Consider the following 16341-nt stretch of genomic DNA (forward strand, 5'->3'; position numbering starts at 1 on the left):
CAGCTGCTGCAGAAAAGAACGTCAGAGCAGCAAAGATGGTAGCGGCAGTGCGATGGTCTGGGCCAGCTGTGTTGCTTCAGAACAGCTACGAGTTTCACTGTTTCACATAACCATTTAGTTCTCAGAAATGCCTTTTAAGTTACTTATTAGGTTACTTTTTAACATACGGTCAATACATTTGAGTCAATTGAAAACCTCAATTTTGTTTTTACTCACGTTACTTTAAATCAGTTTGATGGTCAGAAACAATTAGGTGTGACATAAAAGAAAAAAGGGGCTGCACAGTGGCGCAGTTGGTAGAGCTGTTGCCTTGCAAGAAGGTCCTGGGTTCGATTCCCGGCCCGGGGTCTTTCTGCATGGAGTTTGCATGTTCTCCCTGTGCATGCGTGGGTTCTCTCTGGGTTCTCTGGCTTCTTCCCACAGTCCAAAAACATGACTGTCAGGTTAATTGGTCTCTCTAAATTCTCCCTAGGTGTGTGTGTGTGTGTGTGTGTGTGTGTGTGTGTGTGTGTGTGTGTGTGCGTGGGTGGATGTGCGTGTGTGAATGGTTGTGTGTCCTGTCTGTTTTCTGTGTTGCCCTGCGACAGACTGGTGACCTGTCCAGGGTGAACCCCGCCTCTCGCCCAGAACGTTAGCTGGGGATAGGAACCAGCAACCCTCCCAACCCCATTAGGGACAAAGGGTGAACAGAAAATGAATGGATGGATGGATAAAAGAAAAAAGTAGAATCAATCTGTAAGCGGGTACATACTATTCGTAAACACGTCATGATTTATACAGAGATCATACTTTTAATACCCAACCTCTGTTGAAAATATCTTGTAGCTATTTGAAAGCTAAACTATCAGTCTAAAAGCACTAAGAAGTTTATTATGGTGTATTATTTATTATTATTTATTACTTGGGAAAATAAATCCCCTACCTTTTCCTTCTCACAATTAAAAAGACAAACAGCCTTTCGGATAGGTTTTTCTTTCCTTTATTACAAAACATGAGTCGGACGAATCCAAAAAGCACAACACATTCACTTCTTTTCAGCTTTGGTCTTAGGGCTGAAGAAAGAAGACATGGGCTTCATGCCACTCTTGTCCACTTTAGCCAAAGTTTTCTGAGCAGCTGTCATCTTCTTGGGTGGCTGGAATGAAAAAAGAGATAAAACAAAAATAAAGTAACAGCATGACTCAATTATTTAGCATGGAAACAGTAGAGAATCGTGATACTAGCCCCGCTGCGCTACACACAAAGCTTAAAGAAAGCAGTAAATAAGCAAATTTACACAATGACTGGAGATTTTGGAAGGAAATTAAATATCTCACTGTTCGATTTAAAACGAAATAAATGAGCTTTGAATCCGCTGAGGATGTTTCCTAATACGTGTGCACTCACTTTCCGTGCAAAGTCTCCACTGTTGAATTTGGTGTAGTCTTCTCCAGCCTCCACCGGCTTGTCAGAAAGTTTCCGCTTCTGCCAAACGAGGACGTAAGAGATGCTTTTCATGACAAGAAGCACCAAAACACAGACACCACCGCAGCCAGCTCCACTGACCACAAGCTGAAGCCCGCAAAACCGCAGGATTAAGCCACACAAACAGTGGCTGAGTGCGATTGGTTCATTAAAGAACGCAAAAACAGAGAGAGGTTGACGACTCAAAGAAAGCGCACAGTGGCTTTATTAGCATGCAAGACAAAAGAGCTGAGAAAATACTTCAAGCTTCTTCAATGAATCCAACATACCTTAGATGGAGGTTCTGTTTCCTTTGCAGTTTTTAGCTCTGGTAGCCTGTGGTATTTAGAAAGAGATGAGTTTTGTCTACAAGGTCACAAAAACAAATGCAAATAATATTTTTTTTTTCATTCAATTTAACTTGCCCCAAGTGTTTAAGGAGAGCTTTGCTCAGTTCCTCGCTGATGTACTCAGATATTAGACCGTGAGCATAACGAAGGTAGTCTTCTGTATCGAAAAGAGAAGAGATAACCGATCAAATCCTGATGATTTATTTAAATAGTTTGTGATGTAAAGACAAAAAAAAAAAAAAAGTTGGAGGCTTGTATCTGTGATGAAGCTACCATAAAACAATACTTCACTACTGCCATCTACTGGTTGATATCAGCATCTGCAGCTAAACTAAATTTAGGTTTATGAAAGTTTCCCTTTTTTATCAGTGTGACAAAATTAGCATTTCACTAGTGGTGCCTTGCAAAAATATTCATATACCTTGTATTTTTTTCACACAACAATCATAAACTTCAATCTGCAATAGGAATTTTATGAAATAGATCAACATAAAGATCGGTTAGTTTAATTGAACTATTTAACTAGTTCTATTAAACTAGTACCATTTAAACTAATTAAATAGAACTAGTTTATGAAGAACAATAAAGTAAACCCCAATCGCTTGAGAATCAGCAGAAACACTTGAAATTTGACAAAATGTGAGACGTGCAAAGCCTGGAGACATATCCCATCAGGCCTGCAGCTGGATCTGCGGCAAAAGATGGGACATGTTGTAAAACATTTTGAAAACCACCTCTTCATTTTACATCCACTTCACATTTATGCACCACTTTCTCCTGGTTTATCACATAAAATCCCAGTCAACTACTTGGGAGTTTTGTGGCCGCAACGTGACAGTACACATAACAGGTTGAAGGGCCTGAATACGTTTGCAAAGCGCAGCTCAAAAGGGAAATACAGAGCTGCAGGTTTACCCTCCTGGTTGTCTGACTCAGACTTGACTCTGACATAAGTTGTGGATTTCACTCCTTCTCCGACACAGATGTGATTCTTCTTCAGGGCAACGATCGTTCTCTCCACCTGCAGCAGAAGTATTAAACATCTTCACACTTTTCCCACTTGCTTTTGTTTTCTCCTGCTGCTTTAATATCCTGCACTGTCTTTACCTTTTTTTGTAACCAGTTCATGGTTCGTTCTTGACTGTAGCGATGAAACCTCAGGCTTCCGACCTCTGTAAATGGCACACAAGTCAAGTCCATTTACGAGGGATTTTTCAAACGACATAAAAACAATTAAGTAACAAAACTGTTGACTGAAAAGCCAGGGGGGAAAAGTGTTTCAGGGAAAATGGGAAAAAAAAAACAAGCAGTGTTAGTGGCTGCAGGAGCAGTTTGTTTCATAATTTAGAGGTTATTACTAAAACAACCAGTTTGTATCAGCTAAATTAAACGCTGTAACTTAAGATTGTAGCTGACTGCCTTCAAGGAAACTTCACCTTTTCCCTCTGCAATGTGGTGCAGGCTGGTCAGGGAACGTGTGCAGCTGAGCAGCCGGGAGCTCGCCGGAAATTCATCATCCTTAACAACTTGATCCACAGGCTGGAATTTCCCCTGAGTGGCAGAAAACAGAAATATCCCTTACCGTTGTCTGCTTCTGTTGTTTCTTCATGGAAAATAATTCAACAGAGTATGCATGAAATCATAGCAAAGTAGTGAACAAAATATAGAACATCAGACTGAGGGGGGAATGTTTGTGTCAAATATTAGATGTGGAAGGTTTCAGGATTTTCCCAGAGACTAATATTTAAAATTAAAAACATCCTGAAAAAATAACTGAACATGCTTCAATACATGAGTGTGTCGATGTACAGGTACATCTCAACAAATTAGGACAAAAAGTGATATGTTTTTCTCCCACACTTTTTCCTTCCACTTAACTTTCTTTGAGTATGCTTCTATTTGGCACTGCGTGAACTCCAAGATTCTCAAACTATGATCATTTGTGCGACTTAAGACACAGTCTTCTGACCCAGACTGAGAGCCCATTTAGGGACTCAGAAACATTTTGCAGATGTTTTGGGCTAAGTAGCTAATTGGCTTTTCATTTTTTTACTTTTTCACAATGTTCAAATTTAAAGTTTTCATTATCCGTAAGGCACAATCATCAAGATTACAAACAACAAGGATCTACAGAACGAACGAGTTTCACTCTGAAATTAGTGACCAAAAAAATTTTGCTTTTCACAATATTCAAATCTTTTGAGATCAATCTGTATTTTATTAGTTTGCAGAAATGTACAAATTGTGGTTCTTTACCTCTTGGCCAGATTTAATCATATAGGGTAATATCAGATAGAGAGGGTCCATCTCTGTTATGAAGAGAAGTTTTCCATCTGATTATAAACAGAGACAAAATATGAAAAATTATTGGATTAGACATGAATTTACAACACCAGAACAGGAAAAAAAAAAGGCTAAACGACAGCAACACATCTTATTTAACTTTTTAGAAGAATAGAGGAAACACATTGAAACTTTAAGATGTTAAATTCAACACTGATAGGGATTTGTGTCTTGCTTTTAGAAATCTCTTTGCCTATGTAATGTCAAAGAAGTTATGTTTAGGTGATTTCTTCATGCTGCAACAATAACCCTTGATGTGGTTAACAAAAATAATCCAAACATTTTAACCAACCACAACTAATTCATGATTTAAAAGGGAAGGGAAGAATATTTTCATATAGGGTAACACAGTCCAGAAACGTTTTGGACTGTTTTCTCCATAAATATGAAACTACGTTGGGAAATTTTCTTTGTCTGATATGAAGATTTGTTTGCTGGTATGAAATGTGAGACAAAAGACGAAAAACAAAAGAAACGTGTAGAGGGGGGAATATGTTTGCTACAGCACTCTATACTAAAGTGAAAGAGCGGTTTTGAATTTATAAAACACTTCTAGGTGTTTATATGTACTTGTGAGAATGGTCTCTTTCTAAATGGACGCTTTAATTCAGCTTTTCTGCCGTTTTGCTGTTTTACTCTTTTCCAGTTGATCTCTGATGAAAGACGAGACGGTCAAACTCTGACGCTGACAAGAAATGGGACACACCTCTCTGTACAGTCTGTCCAACAAACCAGGAATGGAAGTCTTCTTCAAACGCCTTGACCTCGTACAGCTGTACATCACCAGCACCGAGCATGTACAGAGAAGCCTCGTCTGCAAGAACAAGGGAAAATGAGGAACAGTGTTAATTTCACTTCTGCAACAGGAGTAAACAAACGTAGAAAGAAAGAGTCCTCAAACTTTTTGGGAAATATGCAGGAACTCGGGATGTTGTTTGTTTGTTTTTTTTGTGTGTTTTTTTTGTGTCGTAATAGAGTTTATCTTGTATCCATGTTTTAAATCTGCATGTTCATCAACACTTGTAATCACTGATCAAACACATATTTTTGTGCTGTCTTCAAAAAACCAGAAAATAAATACTATTCTGGGAAGGAGTTTGGTGGACATGGCAGAAAAAGCTTTTTCTATCCTACCATCACAATCATGAACATGGGGTGTTTCCACAACATCACTAGGACTTTAACTGGAACTATGAACTGTGGTCAAATGACACAAACATTTAGCTTTCAGGCAACAAAAATTCCAGATGGGTGTCGTGTGAAACAAAGGATGTCAGAAAACACCCAACACCCTCTGTGAAGCATCATGGGGGATCTGTGATACAATGAGCCTGTTTCCTTTCTGCCATGGAACAATGCTGCAGCCCGCAGCATTACATAGTTTAACAAATACAAGGAGCTTATAAATAAAAATCTTGACATCTCCTCAAGTGAACTAAACACAAGTCTTCACTGGGTCTTTCTACTGTATAATAATCCAAACATAGAAATGGCTCACCATAAACCCCAGAGACGGGCAAACCAGGTTAAAATACTGGCCAGTTTTCCTTACCAGTTTTCTCACAGGTTCAACCTGATGATCCCAATTTTAACCGATTCTGGGGAGTTTGGTTTATTTTTAAGTCTATACAACATGACAGAGAAAAAGTGTGCAGAAGGTTATTTGACAAATGAAGTAGTTTTAATCCAACAGAAACTGAGGAATTCAAGGATTATCGCCATTACGGCATTAATCAGATTTATATTCAACTCAATACAAAGTGCACCAAAGTGCATAATGTTGGTTGATGCATTTCTTTGTTCTGATGCATTGACTGAACAGGGAGGAAGAAACAGATTCAATAAGGATGAATTTACTTTAAGGCTATATGCACACCTTAAAAGGTGAAAAAAGCTATATTAATTGAAAAAATAATCTCATTTAATTCAGATAACAAGCAAACATTTATTCTTCATGCTAATAGGGATTGAACCATCATTTTGAGGTTTACAAACCAGAAATAAATTAACCATTAGTGCAGACCAAGAGATCCGATTAACAGTGAAGACTTTAAAACCTGTAGAGGGATTCCTGAGCTTCACAAAATCTGGATCACAGTCGTGCTTCTGTGTTTCAATCACTGAGTCTGTGGACAGAAAATGAAAACACTGTCACAACAGGTAAAGAACTAACAAAAGGATAAGAATCACTGTTTAGACAGATAGATGTAACATCTGCGCAAATGACAACAGTATGTTCATAACGTAGCATTAGCTAGGAATTAGAGGATATGTTCTTCTTTAATTAAGCTTGCATGTATTTCACCGAGCTTTAAGACTAAGAATAGCACCACTATTTTAAGTCAGCTAAACTATGCCGTAGACACAGTTATTAAGCTTTAATAACTACTAGTAGGTTTCGTTTCATGGCAAGTTAGAACGATTAGTTGTTATTTTCCTTTGCTAGTAGCCTACCTGCGGCGATAACAACCCAGCTGTCATTATGTGTGTTTGGAGTCCGCTTCTTTTTAGCAGCCATGTTGTTTCTTTACACTTAGCCTAACTTTGCCTTTTCCCATCCCGAGGTACCGGGGTAGCTAGTTCTTTTCTTTTTTTCTTTTTTTTTTCTTTTTTTTTTTTTGCCTGACAACATGAGCTCAGAAAAGGCGCCTTTGGTGTGACCACTTCCTGCGTCGGTCACATGCAAGTCAACACAGCGTTGATTGCGGCTCTGTTAAGTTGGCTCTCTTCTTCTGTTATCTGAACAAAATACTATTGAATTTATAAAATGCTTTGGCTTTGGTGCGTCCTCAAAACTAGAGCAAAAGTCGCAATTTCATACTTTTAATTTGACCTATTTACCTCTGCTTTTAAGCAGTGGTATGCGCCAGTTTAACGTCACACCATCGGGTGTTCCCTGTAACACCACTAGAGGTCACCCAAGAGCCTTTATTAAAATTCAATTGTGCCAAACTGTTAGAGCTTTCTCTATATATATAGCTATTTATATATATTTAAAAAAATATATTCTTTGAACTAATCAGTTTTTATCGATTAGAGCTTAAGGTTTCTGCTCGGAGGCCTTTCAGATTTGGTGGCCATTTGTCCTTTGGCACACCGGCATTTAACAGATTGAGGGATCCATCTGTGCTTTAATGAGAGGAGGGCATCGTTCTTTCTCTCTCTCTTTCTCAGGATGTGACACTGTGCGTCCCAGTTGGTTTTCAGTGACTCATTTGTTTTTTTTGTTATTTTTTTCCTCCTGTACTGCTTATGTGCATGCTTGGAATGGGGTTATGTAGGAAACTTGGTCTCCCAAATCTTTTACATGACTGATATCAATATGATATCAATTTGTTGAACTTTCCTTTCATGTCCACCTTTTATGTATTTCAATGTATTTTCTCTTAAAGAATAGGTGCAGCATAGAGGGATGAGTGTTTTAAGTGAAATATAGTGCCTTGGAAAAATATGCCCTTTGAACGTTTTCACACTGTGTCAACATTATGACATCTGACTTTATTTTAATATATCAATTTCTTTTCATTCACAACCAGTCATGTCGTAGTTCTAATCATACTGCATGAATTTCTTTTTTTCTTTTTCATCCAATGAAAATTGATAAAACTTCAGCTTATTTTCAACTCTCACCAGCTTCATTGTCCCTTTGAAAGGAAAACCATCATCAACATGATGCTACCACCACATTGCTTCTCTGTGGGGATAATGTGTTTAGGGTTAAAAATATTTTTTCTGCTACACATAACATTTTGCATTCGCCAAAATTGTTGATCTTATCCAATCGGAGCACATTCTTCCATGTTTCCCATTTATCCCCTATGACTATACATTATGGTTTAAGTATTTAAACCTTAAAGCACATTGCAATCATTTGTGGTACAAATAATTTGTAACAAAAATACAAATATTTGACTTTATAACCTCTGAAAACTTAAACTTAAAATAAGTCGACTTCTGACGGCCTTGGTTCACTGTCCACAGCAACCAGATTTTGTGAGATATGTTGACAATTTATGTATGAAAGGATAATGTGAAAAAGTTCAAGGGATATTAATTTGTTTGTGAAGCACTGTTGCTCACCATGCCACATCTGTATCTGTGCGTGACTTCTTACAGTTTGTTTCTCTGGCCGTCTTATTTTCTCGTCTTTTCTCTTTTTCATGTCTTCACCTCTTTGGGGGTTTTTTTGTTTTGTTTTGTTTTTTCCCGTCCGTGTTAGAACAGCCTTTCCTTCCAAGCCTACTTGCCCGAATTTGAGCAACACATGTTCTGCAGCCTTTGAACGCTGCCCCAGCTCCACCTACAAATCACTTAGATTTATGTCGCTGTAGTCTGTGGCAAAAAGAGCGTGGGGTGAGATATTGTCTGTGAATTACTCATTTTGTAGGACCCCGGAGCCCCGTACACAAGAGGATGACCAGCTTCAACAGAACATTGCATGAAAGCTTTCCTTTATATCTTTTTTTGGACTGAGGCAGGGTGCTGGGGGGCTTCTGTGTTTTTGATGGTCAGGCACAACAACAGTAGCCTTTTTTGGAGCAGTGGACCACAGACAGCCCCCAAGAGCCAAGCGCTCTGTCATCAGCACCCGAGAACAAAGTGGGTCTAAATTTAGGCCTGTGGCTTTTGACCCCCCATGCTGTGGACCTCTTGATCCTCCTCCAAACCTTGCTCCGCAATCCATATCATTCTTGCTTCCAATAAAGAGAATTTCAACACAGTCCGAGACCACTCCATCCTCCTTCCCTTTCTCATGTTTTGCTACTTCTTTTTTTTTTTTTTTAGTTTGCTGGGTTTTTTTTTTTTTTTTTTAAATGTGGTGATTTCTCTAAACCTCTCTGGAGAGTTTCCTGTGACTAAGTCACACTCGGCTGAGCAGACTGAACATCCAAGGGTCCTGTCATTCACTGTGGCCTCATTTGTGGTGGCCCGATGCAGGGTGACTGGTTGCAGCTTGCACATCAACTCAGCCTCTGCGAGGGCTTTACGGCGGGTGTATTTTATGCTCCTTTTCATTTGGGTCGAACTTTTTTGGACAAAAACTGGCCTTTCTTATCTGACGTTGCTGATCGTGGGATAAACATAGAAATGCTACGTCACTTAGATGTCGCTTATTCCGCACATATGCATTCGATGCATTAAATCCACATTTGTAATTTAGAACACATTAAGATCTCCTTTTTTATATATATTGAGAGCCAATGCTCTGACACAATCATGCAGAGGGAATAAGAAAAGCAGATGTGGAGTGTTTCCCACTGCAGCAGAAGCGTTTTGAGTCATCATCTGGGATTCCCTTCCTCTCACTTCCAAATATGGGTGGGATTGTGAGAAAGCAAGTGGAAGAATGCGAAAGAGCAGTGGAACCCCCCCTCCCCACCCCAAGGGATGTCAGACGGAGCAGTGAGTCTCACACTGCCTGGAAATTCACAGGAAGGAATGTCAGGAATTCCAGCAGCAATGCTTTTCACTCAGGCATGTTTGTAAAATCTCTGAAGCAGCAGCAGCACCACCACCACACACACCTCCCGCTCTATCCTCCACACACACACGCATACACATGTCATCATGTAGCATGTTTCACCAATCCTCTCACTGGGGAGATATTTCTTCCCGTAAAGTCTTATTCCCCTCACTCACTCCCACTATGAAATGGTGAGTCCTTCTTCCCAGCATCGGGTGCTCTGTGCGAGGCCCCCCGGGTAAATGTGGTGTTTTCCCTCTCCCTGTGTGAGAACTGTGTGATTACATTAACCGTTTCCTGCTAGACAGATGCGTTTTGAAACAACAGTTGTGAGAAAGCGGTAGATCGAGGATAAATTAAGCTGATTCGTTCTAAAACAATAGGAAAAACAAAGGAGGTCGTAGTAACTGCTAAATTTACAATTGAAATTTTGTTCCACTCTTTGTCTTTCTGTTTAGAATAAAAATTTGATTTATTCGCCAGGTTTATGCACACAAACAAGGAATTGTACTTCAGTTCTGCTTTTGCTCTCAATGAAAACATTTAAAATATAAACATATACGAAAAAGGCAAAACAGAAACTAAAAATTAGTTTCTTTCAGGTAACTATGTATATGTACAGTGGAATATGGATGGTAGCGATCTGTGCTTTCTGACTGCTAAGCGACAGCCTCGGGTAAGAAACTGCATCTGTGATGGCTGGTTTGTGCAAATAGTGGCAACCTGAAGGTAAAAGACTAAACAACTTGTGTCCAGCATGTGTGGGGTCTGCAGAGATGTTAGTTGCAGGTCCTGAATGGATGGAAAGTCAATCCTGGTGATCTTCTCTGTGGACCTGATTATTCATTGCAGTTTTCGCCTGTCCTGTTTTGCGGATTGGCCAAACCACACAGTGATGAACGAGGCAGGTTGTACTTCCTGAGTTCTCCGTTCCAAATAGAGTCTATGTTTGAGGACCATCTAAGAACACGAGAAAGGTCCCAAAGGACACCAGAAAAGTTCACATCTCTACAATCCTGAGTGGGTTTTGCTCCATTTGGTTCTGATCCACTTCCTTTCTGGTAACAGAAAGAACTCCGTCCTGGTTCAGACCAAGGAGAAGATTCTCACCCGCTGGTGATCATTCAGGAGGCTCACCTCTGGTGGAGGATGTCTGGGTTGATAGTCTTAAAGTCCACAAAAAGATGTGGTCCCTGGGTGGTTGAGGTGGTGCAGGATGAGGTGTACTCCTGAGTTGACTGCATTATTTTCCGAGCTGTTTGTAGCCAAACAGCAGGGGGTCAAGTGGGGAATCTGTAATGTCTTTCAGATGATTCAACCCTAGTCACACAAAGGAGTTCCTTGACCACAGACATCAGGGCAACAGGCTTGCCGCTTCCTGACCTTGTGACAGTGTGTTTCTTGAATGATGGTGGAGGGAACTGGTTAGATACAGTTCAGACATAGTTGAAACTGTTATGTATGAAGATAATTCGACTTTTTTTGTTTGCTATCTGATATTAAATAAGACAAAACTTTTCCTGTTTTTGGTGAGTGAAGGTTGCCAAAAAAATTTTCTAAATCCCATGAAAACAAAAGTTAGATATCCATAGTGAAACCAGGGATGTTCTGATATTGTCTAAAAGTCCACTCAGCAAGGAAGAAGCCATTACACCAAAACCATAAAAACTGATTAGTTTGTAAATGCACTCTGAGACATAACCAGAACTATGACAGTATGGATCTAAAGTATTGAGAACGTTATGCGATGACATAGGCTGATCGGTCAGAAAGTTGTAGAGTCATATGGGGAAAATTTTTTAAATTGTGACTGACAAATCTGCAAATGCATAGTGTGTAAAACGTGGCTACTATAACATTAGAGTCACTTAAAGATAGCATGTGAAATAAAGGAAATATTTCAAAAGCAATGTCAATTACTGGTTTGTAACACTAAAAAATAAAAAACTAAGAACACTAACATGTTATTTTATTTTACTACACATTTTTAAAATGATGCCCCGCGACAGACTGGCAACCTGTCCACGGTGAACCCCGCCTCTCACCCGGAACGTTAGATGGAGAACCCCACCCCAAACCCCACTAGGGACAAGGGGGTAAAGAAAATGGATGGATGGATGGATGGATGGACGGATTTTTAAAATGAGTAGTATGTTTTTTCCCGTAGGGCATTGTGAAACGTCACAGCTGGAAATGAACAAGAGTATTAATGGTGTCTACATTCTTCTATGGGGAGGTCATGCTGCTGTGCACTCCAGTTCATTGTCATGGAAGCTAAAGTGAATTCAACCATCATTAAGTTAATTGTAAAAGTGTTGTCCTGCTGTGACAAGTCAAATACGTTTGCTGTGGAAAAGGTCTTTACAACCATCGCAAAATCACATCCATATATACAAGCACAGCTCCAAAAGTTAGAATATTGTGAAAAGTTCAATATTTGTTGTCACTGAGTTTAGAAAGTGTAGCTTTTTTATTACATTGATTAAATATAGAGTAAAATATTTGAAGCCTTCACTTCTTTTAATTCTGGTTATTGTACAGGCACTGGAAACCCTAAATTCTGCCTTCATAGAATATTACAAACCATTATTAAACAATATGTTTCAAACAGAAATACTAGGCTCCAAAATGTATATTTAATTCTATGCACCTATTCATTGGTTTACGGGTTTTGCATTAATTACTGCATCAATGCGGCGTGCCATGGAGGCAACATGATGTGGCAGCTTAGGATACTGTGAAAGATACTGAGCCTAGCTCAGTATCTTTCTTATCGTTGAATCGTGAACTTTGGCCTTAACCGAGGCAACTAAAGTCTGCATTGCTTTCAGTCTTGCTCTGGGTTTATTTATGACCTACTGGAGGAGTCATAGATATGCTCTTTGAGTAGTTTTGTCGATAATTTGCTTCACATCGATCCTTATCTTGCTGTGCCTTAAATTTAAATGTGTTGCTTCTTGACATCTTTTAATCTACTTCCTGTTGGTAGACATGTTATAGTAAAAATGATTTCCTGATTCAGCAAGTGTGGTAGTAATTGAACTTTGTTCTTCCAGAAATATGCTTAATCATAGTAAATTTCTAATTTCAAGGGGTGTTGTGCTTCGTTGCACTTTAGTGCAGCTGTTGGTCAGAAACGACACGATTAATTATAATGTGTTCAAATTTCATTCAAGAAACGAAAACAACGTAGAGCAAAATGTGTTTCCTTAAGAGTGTTAATGGTGCATTATTCTGATGTTTGAATGACAGAAGTCTGTCAGGAATGTTTTGAAAGGGAAGGAGTCACATGTTGACCATTCCTGTAGCAAATGTGATCACATACAAATTGATTTCTTTTTTAAAAAAAACATAACTTTGCATGGTTTTAATAAGCTATAAAATATTAGGCGTTTAGACCTGAATAAGCTATAAAACAGTTTTCTTGTTAGCACTACAACAATTCAGGTATTATCCCTAGGCTTAAAACTGGTTGCTATAAATTTCACTATTAATCTAGAAGAAATTACAGACTAGGAATCATTTATGAAATTAAAGCACATTTTCTGCCAGCCCCCAAATGAAACACAGTTGGATATAATAGCTCTCTTAAGTTTCAACCTCAGCCAGACTTTCTCCTCTGTCCAACATCTCTGCCCGTCTCGATTCTCCTTTTGCTTTACCTCTTTTCACTTTATCCCGCCTAGTCGACGTCCCACAATACTCCATCCCCAACCCTAATTATTGTTTACCAGGATCAATCTCCCTCTCTCCCAGTCCTTCTCTGTTTCTTCATCCCTCCCAGCGCACAAGGGACCAGAGATGATGTGGTAATTACATCTGCCGACTGACTGGGCCGCCGCAGACGGCTCCGAGAGTTTCTGTGCTCGGTAGAAAAATTAGAGGCTGCGCTGCGTGAGTTCAAGGCTGTAATTAGAAAACTAGAGTACTCAACAAATAAAAAGTGTTTATTTGTTCATTTATGAGACCCCAGAATTGCAGCACTCTGTCATTCTGCTTTCTAAAGTTGGGTCCTGTCAGGAGCCTGTCAATGGGCTGAAACACTCCCATTGGGGATCTGGAGGAAAACAGATCTGCAGGATTTTTTTTCTGGAGCAACAAATTGCAGAGCACTTAAAAATTTTTTGCTTTTACTGAAATATTTTTTATGTTTTCACTGTATTTATAGGATTCTCAGGAAATTAAATTTATTCAATATTTTCAGAAAGAAGCCTTTTCTTTCCACTTTAGCTTTTAGCTTTGTGCTAATCTCTCATAAAGAGTGTATACATAAAATAAGGGCAATCGTTTCAATAAAAAAATAAAAAAAAAGTGTCTCTGGTACCCAACTTGACTTAACGGGATAAGCTGAGGTTTTAACGGTGAGCTTCTCTCAGCAATTTGCTATTTTATTTGTTGGAAACAGCAGAATGTAGGAAAGTGAGTCAGTGATGGCAGCCGAAGGGATGAACGTCCGTTTTAGGGATTTCTATCAGTTTAAAATATTCAGAATGATAATATTTTTATTCATGAACTACAGCAGTTTATTGGCTATAAAAATACAGGTTAAACCACATATTTACATGTGCTATGTATAAAATTAACTCACTGTTATCAAGATTACCAAAATTATTTCAATTATTTCAGTAATTTCTAAGGCTTTGTCTCTGACAACATTTGAGATAAACAGAAAAAACCCTTGTAAATACCGTCCACTAGGTTGGTGTGTCATCTGTGACAGAGATGGATGTGTTTTGGTGTGAAATGTTGGAATGAACTCAGAGAAAAAGCAAAAGATCTTGTCAAGATGCTAAACAAAGCTGGTAAGAGAGCGACATCACTTGTAGAATAAGTGCTGTGCTGATGTGGGCTGAAAGGCCACTCATGTAGGAAGAAGCAATTACTGAAAAAGCACACATACAATGCTATAATCTGCCTAGATTATAGTTTTTGGCATCAAATTGGAGTGACGTTTTGAACAGAATGAAAGCTGTAAATTCAGTTCATTACATTTTAGAACTACGGCGAAAGGAGGAAAATCATTATAGAGACATCACTCATTTCGTTGTTCAAGTATTTTCTCCAATTAATAGTTTCTTCTTCAAATGTTTCTCTTGCAGGGCACTTAGAAAGCTGCTGAAAGTAAAAGGTTTCCACAAAGAAACTTGAACTAACATGTTTCCTCAAAAGTTTGCAAAAATGAAAAATTCAATATCCATTCGTTGTCTTTAATTGTTTATCCTTGCGGGGAACGGTGTGGCAAGGTACATCCTGGAAATGTTGCCAGTCCATCACAGAGACACACAGGACAAATAACCATGAACACACACACACACACACCTACACACACACACTTCACTGTATAGTCATGTTTGTGTACTGTGGGAGGAAGCCTATGAACAGGGAGAACATTCAAACATCACGCAGTAAAACCCCAGGAGGTGATTCAAACCCAATGTCTTCTTCCTGCAAGGCAACAGCGCTGCCAGCTAAAGAAATCCCAAACCCTTAAATCAGATTGACCATCCCAGTTACATATACCACTTATTAGATTAGATTGGCGGACCATATTTTACTCTTTCCCGGAGTATTTCCTGAATCATTTTTCAAAGTTTACTTACAGATTTATCATAGATCATAGATTTGTGGAATCAATCTAGTCAGACGTGAAAACCATCTACAACTAAGTTATAGTACTCCACAAACATGACACAAATCCATGTTTCTTCATATTAGGCATCCGAGCCTGATAATCCTGTAATCTGTTTAAAAAAAAATGTTTTAATCAACAGTTAACAAGTCTTCCTGAAAGTCATTTGCTAAGTTTCTAGTCTGAATGTCTTTCAAAGTCTTTCTTTTGAGTTTTGATGGGTTTTTTTCTCTCATTGCCTTTTCATTCTTTGTATCTGACCATAACACCAGTTATGCAGTGTGGGATGAAAACTAAACAAGTGGAGAATATAGAAAAAAGTTTCTCCCCTAAAAGACTATCGACATCATTCCAACAATTTCAATCACTTGCATTTTTGATCTTCTGCTTTTTCTTCTTCACAGAAATACATGAGCTTTAAACGTAAGTGCTGACTGGGACCATGGTACCAAAGTGCAAAGTGATCTGCTTTCTGTAGACACAACAATGGTCTGGCCCTTTATTTAAGAAGCCTTCTACGTTTAAGTGATTCATGTGTCAGAGTTATGCACTGACTGACGAGCTATTCATGACTGAAACAGTCTTAAAGAAAAACTTTTGATGCTCACAAAGCCTGAAGAGGTATTACTCAAGATGGTTTCAGAAGATGATTAAAAAGTCTGGTATCTTGGAGGGAAGATTTCAGAGAGAACAAAATAAGAACTGAGGGATGACTCAAAACTTTTACCCACACACTCAGTGTTTGTTTTTTATGCTTTTTCTGTTTTTCTCGGTATGCTTTCTTGTAAGGGTGTGCGTCCCCATTCTGTCCCCATTAACTTCCTTTGTGATGATGGTGATTAAAAATAGCTACAATGTTTATGTTCAAAGGAGAACATGGTGATATTGCAGTGCAGGGAAATTATTTACCTGGCAGACTGGGGTTTTGTTTTGTTTTATGTCTAATGCTAGGAAGCCTATCAAATGCATTCATTTTTCATGCTTATATTACTCATGTATTTGATTGCCAGTACTCAAAAAATATTTGCCTTCTTAGAAAATGTGTGTGTTTTTGCTTTTTGTCATGTTTCAATGTTTCAGATCCACAAAATTTCAGACAAAAATCACCAGAA

General features: G+C 38.7%; 1 protein-coding gene across 1 annotated transcript; it reads right to left on the reverse strand.

Annotated features, from left to right (window-relative positions):
* Positions 1–963: 963 nt before the first annotated feature.
* On the reverse strand, positions 964–6808 carry rnaseh2b (ribonuclease H2, subunit B). Its single transcript, XM_044130693.1, has 11 exons — positions 6591–6808; positions 6194–6262; positions 4843–4950; positions 4050–4126; positions 3230–3344; positions 2901–2965; positions 2709–2814; positions 1869–1950; positions 1734–1779; positions 1387–1464; positions 964–1135 (listed from the first exon to the last, which is right to left on the reverse strand). Exons 1-11 carry the CDS (start codon positions 6652–6654, stop codon positions 1025–1027), a joined length of 921 nt encoding a protein of 306 aa, XP_043986628.1. The 5' UTR covers positions 6655–6808; the 3' UTR covers positions 964–1024.
* Positions 6809–16341: the final 9533 nt, after the last annotated feature.

The sequence above is a fragment of the Gambusia affinis genome, linkage group LG11 (genome assembly GCF_019740435.1).
Source record: "Gambusia affinis linkage group LG11, SWU_Gaff_1.0, whole genome shotgun sequence".
Lineage (NCBI taxonomy): Eukaryota > Metazoa > Chordata > Actinopteri > Cyprinodontiformes > Poeciliidae > Gambusia > Gambusia affinis.

Excerpts from the sequence above, each read along its gene's own strand:
- rnaseh2b (XM_044130693.1), bottom strand. The coding sequence starts at position 6,654 with ATGGCTGCTAAAAAGAAGCGGACTCCAAACACACATAATGACAGCTGG. Across the intron at positions 1,951-2,708 it reads TGAGTCAGACAACCAGGAGG|AAGACTACCTTCGTTATGCT; the intron begins GTAAACCTGCAG and ends TTTTCGATACAG. Across the intron at positions 1,465-1,733 it reads AAACAGAACCTCCATCTAAG|AAGCGGAAACTTTCTGACAA; the intron begins GTATGTTGGATT and ends CTCGTTTGGCAG.